We start from the raw sequence: 8310 nt of genomic DNA, 5'->3' as shown, positions 1-8310 counted from the left end.
GTGGCTCCTTCCCGCGGGAGGCTCTCGCTAATTGGGGCGGCCGGGCGGGGGAGGAGAGAGTTGGCGCGCGGCTCGGTTTCCCTGAGAGACGCAAAGTTTCTGCTCCGGGAGGAGGCGGGTGCGTGGCGGGCTCGTAGCCCGGGGGAGCGGGAGCGGGTGGGAGGTGCTGGGGCCGGGGAGGGACAGCACCCAGCCAGGCCCTTGGCGAACTCCGCGCGTTCCTGGTCCCGGGAGGCCGAGAGATGCCCATCTCCACGTTTCCGCCTTCTCGGCAGCCTCCACGTTGCCAGATGGGGCTCTGGAGCGGGCTCCCCGGCCCCCTTCCTCCCTCGCCCGGCTGCGCTGACATCACCCCGCGGCGCTTTGCAGGCCTGGCGGGGCGGAGGGGTTCTGGAGTCCCTTTGCCCCCAGGGCCTGCGTAGCTCGGGGTGGGGTCTGGTGAGCCCTCTGCCGGACCCGGGAGTTTTCGAGGAGGTGGGACAATTCTCCCTGGTGAAGTGACAGCTTCTCCGAGGTGTGGCATCGCTTCCTGTTGTACAAGACCGACGATGGTTAGGCATTACATAAATCCTCGTGTCTGCATTTGATTTAAAGAAGAGTAGCTTTCGGTGACGGGTAGAAAGGAAGACCCACTTAAAAAAATTTTGTTTTTAAAGTTCTTCCTCGCCCAAATCAATATGTTGGGGACAACTATTTCTAAGATGAAAGTTTCCACTTAAACGAATGAACTTTGACGCCATTGGGTTTTTATTGGGATTTATTTTGTAACTGGCTTTATTTTCCTTCATTGAAATAAAAATGCATTTTAGTTGAGATCTTGAGTTCCCTGGCTGGAGGGTTGCAAAGTCTAAATAATGCAAGTGACAATCACCTTTGTGACCATTTTAGCACCTCCAATAAAGTGTTTTGAGCAGCTTTTATTTCATTCTTTAAGTAGGTATGGTAAACACCGGGAAATGTAATAGCTATTCTTGCACATGAGGAAGGAGGGATGTCATATTGTTTCATAATTACTGTGCTTTTTGAGGGGTACTTAATACTTGTAGTAGTTCTAACACTGTCATAAGATCCAGTTTTTCCCCCTGGCTTCTGAATCACAATAATTTGACTGAAGACATTACACATTGTAAATGGTAGGCTTTTAGCAAATAACTGCCTAATTTAAATGATTGGAAAGCATTTATTACATGGAAATGAAATCAGTGGCGTGGGTAACCCATTACTGTATATTTATTTTTTCCACTTAATTGTTTCTCATAAAATGGGTATAAAAGCCTGTTAATCCAACCCAATACCATTATGTAACGCCCCAAAGCAATGTGCAAGGCGCACTAAAAGCCTGCCCCTGGACAGGATCCTGATCCTGGTGCGGCATGGCCTTGGGCTGGGTCCCTTGGATGGAAGCTGGTACTGCAGTGTACATGGTGCAGTAGGTGGCGCTCTTCCTTCCTTGCTGCAGCTGGTGCCGAGGGGCCTGTGGCCACTAGAGGCACCATGTTCCACATTAGGGCTGACACTGGTTAGGTGGCAGCAGTTTACTTGAAGCTGTAGGCTAAAGAAGACTTGAAGCCAGCAGATACTGTTACTTCCTTGCCGTCCTGTGTTGACATCCAGCTAGCCTAAGTTCCTCTATTGCAGTCACTTTCATTAAGTGACAGGTGGAATTGACCATACATTAAAAGACTGATTTGGAAGAACACCTCAGAAGTGTAATTTAAAAAGCTAGGTTGTTATGGACCAAACTTTCCTGGATTGAATTATGACCTTTTCTTTCTCTGTGTAGGCTGATCAGCTGACTGAAGAACAGATTGCTGGTAAGTTGGTGGCTCTGGGGTGTCCCCAGAAGGTTGAAACCAGGCTCAGACTTGGTTTTGGTGTTCTTTACTTTCTGTGTGGTTTTCTAAGAATGCCTTTAAATGAAATCAGTAAGCAAAAATGTTGAAGTCGTTATTCCTGGCCAGTATTTCAGAGATAACATAGAAAGAGTGGAACGGAAACTGCCCGCCTATTAGACTCTAGAGTGTCCCACAGCACTTGGCTGTATGCACAGTTGTGCATAGGATGATGTCCACTGAGCCTGCTACTCAGAAATGGAGTTAGTAGTTTTTAGGCTACAGACCTCTTAGTATAAATCTACCATGAAAGCTTTTGCTTGGCAATCCTAAAATACATGGAAGTGGGTGAAAAGCAAGTGTCGGGGTGCTGTAATAATTGGAAGTGAGTTGCACTGATTTAGACTTTACCTTTTCATTCCCCTGAGGACTTGTTTTAGGATGGTTTCTCTACCTGGAAACCTGGAATGCTTGTGAAGTATCCTGAGCGTGGTATAGAGAACATTGTGGCTACCTGAGATTGTACGATTCTAGTAATCTTTTCATGTTGCTATGGAATGGGTTCTGTATGGCTATAAAAATGCAGCAGGGAAGGGACTTTAAGGTAATGTGAACTAATGATCTCAGATTGGACTTAGGGCCAATTTAAGTAGGTTCAAGCTTTTTTTTTTTTTAATAGAATATTGTGGCTTTATTTAACTGGTTACCAGGAGCAATGTTTGCTTTCTGGGCTGCTGTGTGCTGGCCAGACCAACAGGTCTACTGTCATTATTTCAGTAGATAAAGGCCAGGTGGTTTCTGATAACTTGGACAGCTTGTTTTGGCAAGCCACAGGGAAGTGTGTATCACAACTGGGTTGGGTAAAAACATGCATGTTAAAGAGTAAACTTCTGTTTTCAGAATTCAAGGAAGCTTTCTCCTTATTCGATAAAGATGGTGATGGTACCATCACAACGAAGGAACTTGGGACTGTCATGAGGTCACTGGGTCAAAACCCAACAGAAGCCGAGTTGCAGGATATGATCAACGAAGTGGATGCTGATGGTAAGGGGTTTTTAGAACTCTGAGTGAGCACCATTGTTGTGTAATTCAAGTTCAAACATGTTCCAGATTGTTTTTCAGGTCCCTAGAGCAAAGCACATGTGTAAAGTTCCTTTCTGTGGTTGTCGTACAGCCACCAACATTAAAGTAGAAGATTGTGGGCTTGGTCTTCCCTGCACACTGTCTAGAGCACTTCCTGATCCAGTTGCTGTATTGTTCTTTGCTGCTCACTGTGACCTACAAATCTTTTTATCAACTGGCCCACAGGTCTGTACCAAGTCCTGTGTGGAGAAGTAAAAACAAATAGCCAGAGAACCTGGATTTATTTTAAAAAACTTATTTCTAAGAGGAGGTAGACACTCCCAAGTGCAGTGGGTGAAGAGCACTCTGAGAAGTTAACACAGAACTGAGTGCAGTGTGAAAGGGATAGTGAGTTGGGGTGACTGAGAATTGCAGAACCTAAGAGAAGGGGAAGCAGCCAAAAGAGCCAGTAGTCCCCTGTGACTGTTGGCTGTCCACTCTTCTAGATAACAGTGCACAACAGAGCCCTTATTGCTCACTCCTGTTAATAGATTTTGAGGCACCCTTCCCCCCAAATGGCATGTGTATTTTTGTAAAAGTCACATACTCACATGAATGTGTGCCATAAGATTGTAATTATTACACAGTTTTAAAAGAGCTGAGCCAGGCGTGGTGGCACATACTTTTAATCACAGCACTTGGGAAGCAGAGGCAGGCGGATCTCTGAGAGCAAGAGTTACAGCCCACCTGGGGATACAGGGAGAACTCGTCTCCAAAGCAAGCAAACAACAAAAAGCTAAGGACAGACTCTTTGGGTCTAGCTTGTAGTTTTTAGATGGCTGACTTGTTAGAAGCCACTTGGAACAATACGGTACCATAAGGTGTTAGACTGAGGAGTTTCTGTGCCTGTTTCGGTCACCCCTGAAGATTGTTGTCATTCTTCATGTGTCGCTTTGGAAACAGTCCATGATTCCGTCTAGTTCGATCATGAAAGCATGGGAACATGGATTGTCCCTTTCCTGTTAATGACTCTTGGGAAGTCAGGGTGGGAGGGTACCTTTGACTGTCTGATAGTGTGGGTGGACCTAAGTGTGAGAAGTTGCGTCCAGCTGTGCTGACACCTAAGGATAGCTTGCATGGTTGTAAGATAGCACTTACCATCATTTATTTTGTTCTATATGGGTATTAATGCTTTAAAATTTTGGAGGCTCCAAAGATTTTTTTTTTAATTATTTCTTAGACCACGTGGGAATTAAATCCAGGGCTCTCCATTGTTAAGCAAGTTCTCTAGCACTGAGCCATCGATATACACCAGTTCCAGAAATAATTTGTTCTAAATGTTTTAGTGAAAATGAAGTGTAAATAACCTGGTTTAATTTCCAATTTTCTTACCATTTAGTTCAAGCAGTGTTGTTAATCTGGAGTTTGTGTTTGGGGTTTCCCTTGGTTTTAGAGGAGTTGTGTGGAATACTGGCTCTTGAGTGGATTTTTCTGACAGTTCCTCACGTCAGTGGTCTTAAACTGCGAAAACAGCTTCTGAACTCTGCCCTCCAGGGGTAATGAAGCTCCTGAATTGGGGGCTAGGCTGAGTGTATGCTTAACATGTGAGAGGCCCTGGCTTCAAGACCCCGGCACCGAAACTGAGGTGGGTAGGAACAACGTTAGAGACTTGCTGTAACAGCCCTGAATTGTGTGCCTGGAGAAGACTGAGCAGCTGGCCCGGTGCAATAGGCTGTTTTTCTTGCTTACATACTCTTTCTCCCCGGGAGAAGTTTGTGCATTGCTAGTTAGACCTGAGTAATCTCCTAGGACGCAGGTAGTTGGAAGTGTTTCTTTTTTCCTTGAACTGTTAGGCCCACTTGTGTAGTCATGAATCTGGGCATATAACTTCTTTTGTGCTTATAAGTTGGGCACTGCTGAGTAGCTTGAGTCACATGACTTTGCTCTGCGAACTATTGGAACATTTTGGCCTGTACAGAAGGTTGACCCTAATAAAAATAATTCCTCATACTAGCTGTCACTTTGTCCTATCAAGTATTTGAACACTGCATGAAGTGGTTCCAAAATAACTACTCCATAGAAGCTAACGCAGTGCTGGCCTTACATGAGCTCTTTCTTTTAATTTAAGGGAATGGCACCATTGACTTCCCAGAGTTCTTGACTATGATGGCTAGAAAAATGAAAGACACAGATAGTGAAGAAGAAATCCGTGAGGCCTTCCGAGTCTTTGACAAGGTAATCTTGATTGCATCTGCCCTAGAGATGGCATACGATTTGGAGATAGTATACAATACTGCCCTTTGGGCTTTCTATCACTGCTGAAGGTTGTAGCTTTTGGTTGGTTGGAGTTGGCCTGACTGCCTGAGCCTCCCCTGTCCCCACTCCTTTAGTAACCATAGTGGTCGAGGCACAGCCGACAGGAGTGCTGAGTTGGCTGTTTTTGTTCAAAGTCTGTTCACTTGAAAACCTGTGCTTGCTGTGTTTGGAGACTGTTGGGGACTGGAGGTGGGACAAAGTCTGAGAGCCGAGTTGGGGGTAACTTGAGGGGGCGTAGTCAGCAGACCTCGCTCCCCTGAGCCACTAGAAGCCCATGATTGTAACAATCACTGCCTATTCCAGGATGGAAATGGCTACATCAGTGCAGCAGAACTACGTCACGTCATGACAAACTTAGGAGAAAAACTAACAGATGAGGAAGTAGATGAAATGATCCGAGAAGCAGATATTGATGGAGACGGACAAGTCAACTATGAAGGTAAACATCCAAACTTCGTCAGCCTGGTTTTTAATGGTCTTGGGATCTACATACTGTTGCTCTAGACGCACACAGTAGATGTGTTCATTAGAGCTTGTGTTGAAGATAACCGAAAGTTATGATTATTTGTCTTTTCAGAATTCGTACAGATGATGACTGCAAAATGAAGACCTACTTTCAACTACTTTTCCCCCTCTAGAAGAATCAAATTGAATCTTTTACTTACCTCTTACAAAAAAAAAAAAAAAAAAGAAAAAAGATAAAAGTTCATTTATTCATTCTGTTTCTATATAGCAAAACTGAATGTCAAAAAAGTACCTTCTGTCCACACACAAAATCTGCATGTATTGGTTGGTGGTCCTGTCCCCTAAAGATCAAGCTCCACATCAGTTTTACAATATACATACTTGTACTACCTTAATGATAAGGAAGCACTTAGTGGACTCCTAAAAGTTCCATTGCTAATGATTTAACACACTGTTTGAGCTGGCCAGTTTTCATGCATGCGGCTTGACGATTGAGTAGTCAGGCAGGCGTTTGTATTAAAATTGAAAAATGGAAAATCTAAAACCTGCTCAGATGGGTTCTAGTTCAATTTGTTAGCCTAAATTGTCAACAGCCAGTTTACTGCTTACACAACCTTTACAATTGGTTGGCCTGAGGATCCTGTGCAGAAAATGAGTGAAGGCTAAACTTGACACAGACCCAGTGGTAGGATGGTCCTCTTTTACTTCGAGTGTTCCGACCCCATGGTGACCCTAGTTTAGTGCTGTGTGCATTGTACTAGAGTGAAGTAAGCTTCAGGCAGTCACCAAATGACACAAAATTTTGATGAGAAATCTTTACCAAGGGAGCATCTTTGGACTCTCTGATTTTAAAACCTTCTGAACCGTGACTTGGAGCCAGCAGAGTGGTCTGTGGCTGTGGGCTTCAGCACAACCATCAACACTGCTGTTCAGGAAATTATCATTTACGTCCATTCCAAGTTGTACATGCTAGTCTTTTTTTTTTTTTTTTTTTTCCAATAAAAAGACCATTAACTTAAAGTGGTGTTAAATGCTTTGTAAAGCTGAGATCTGAAGGGGGACAAGGCAGTTGGAGGGGAGGCCAGTGCCCATTTAAATGCCCACAGCCCAGTATTGGGTTTCCCTCCAAGTTCCCAGCACCAACCTCTGAGCCTAGAACCTTGCCTAAAACCCGGCAGCTGCGGATTGCTTTGTCATCCGTGGCCATTGTAAATCTAGTTGCATTTTTCTTTCGGGGGGTGGGGATCATGGTCACTTAATCTATTCAGGCAGTGGCGCTCTTAATGAAGGAATAACCACTTTCTCAAGCATGTATTTAGGAGTTCTCAATTGTGCTGCTGATTACCTGTTTTATGTAACTACTTGAGACCATCTGTGCAAGAGACATGATTTAGTGTGTCTGTGACTCAATCCTCACTGTGTGTGGTAGAAGCAGTAGTCAACTAAGCCAGTCTCTTCATGCCTAAAAGACACTACCAGTCACTTGATTCAGTTTTAATTTATGATTACCCTTAATCTTAGCCTCTATACTTTTTTTTTTTTTTTTAAGTTGACTGTTAATTTCTCTCACTAAGTAGAACTAATGTTAAGCCTCTGGCTTGAAAGCAAAACTCCAGCCCAGTGTGAATTTCATGTCTAATTATAAACCTGTAACCAAAACTCAGACATGCTTGTACTGGTCCTTATATGGCTCTGGTCCATTGAAAAAGACCCCACCCCCCAAACATGTTGCATTTAGTGCAGAGCTCAGTTTGAAATGGAAGCCTGATGTACATTTTTCAGGGTGTTAACTTGTATCTTATTAGCAAGGAGCTTTGCTTCTGAGTGTGGGTGGTTTTAAATTTGCCAAGCTGCTAGCGAGGCAGAAGCCCTGGCAGCCAAGTGGGTGCATTCAGAGCTGATTAGAGACCCTTGGCTTCTCCCTCTCCTACTCCCTGTCTCTCTGGCGATTTGTAGCTCCTTAAATTTTTCTGCCAGAGGGGTGGGTCAGAGCAGTGGAGGGGAGACTTTGCCCATGTGCTTCTGCTGCTAGTCCTTGGACTATGGTTGGCCAAGAAGTTGATGTCAGAAGCTAAAGGTGAGCTTTTGCAATCTGTAAGGAACACCTAAGAATAGCTTGGGGGTGTCCTGGTAGAATACAGAATGCTGAGGGCTCTTAAGTGTTGAGTGAACAGCCTAGGATATGGGGATTGAACTGCCCAGTTGACCCAGCCACAGACTTGTGGTCTCTGACCTTTTGGTAGTTTTCAGAGGGGTGGAGAGGGTGACTGACTTTAAAACTTACCTCCTCTCTTTTACCAAGTCTTCAGAATCTGGGTAGGCCCCATTTTAGTCCCACCCTGTCGTAAAAGGCTACCTTTGAAACAAGATTCTTGTGTGGCGAGGATTGCGCTTGGGACCCAGAAGCCCTGCATCCCGGGGAATGTTGTTCAGGTTTGGAGCAGTGGGGAGGCAGAGTTCTCCACCTCCAGCCTCTCACCCTGGCATTTTAGGGGCACAAAAGCCCCCAGGGGTTTGTGTTAGCAGTCTGAGTTTCTGAGGGGAAAGAGCTGGCACAGCAGTACCCTTGAAGTCAAGTAGCACCTTCCTATAAACTCTTCTAACTGCTCTATAAATATATACATATATTTATATA

At 44.6% G+C, this 8310-nt stretch overlaps 1 protein-coding gene across 1 annotated transcript in view; it reads left to right on the top strand.

The window, feature by feature from the left end:
* The window catches only part of Calm1 (calmodulin 1), a 6894-nt gene extending 994 nt beyond the window's left edge, over positions 1-5900 (top strand). Inside the window, exons 2-6 of the mRNA XM_008821747.3 lie at positions 1784-1814; positions 2733-2876; positions 5023-5129; positions 5514-5649; positions 5788-5900. Coding sequence (XP_008819969.1) covers positions 1784-1814; positions 2733-2876; positions 5023-5129; positions 5514-5649; positions 5788-5816 — 447 coding nt within the window. The 3' untranslated portion in view covers positions 5817-5900. The remainder of the gene's footprint in view (positions 1-1783; positions 1815-2732; positions 2877-5022; positions 5130-5513; positions 5650-5787) is intronic.
* The last annotated feature ends 2410 nt before the right edge of the window (positions 5901-8310 follow it).

Source organism: Nannospalax galili, unplaced genomic scaffold (assembly GCF_000622305.1).
Source record: "Nannospalax galili isolate Female #2095 unplaced genomic scaffold, S.galili_v1.0 scaffold107, whole genome shotgun sequence".
Taxonomy (NCBI): Eukaryota; Metazoa; Chordata; class Mammalia; order Rodentia; family Spalacidae; genus Nannospalax; species Nannospalax galili.
This window is presented reverse-complemented; position numbering and strand designations above follow the sequence as displayed.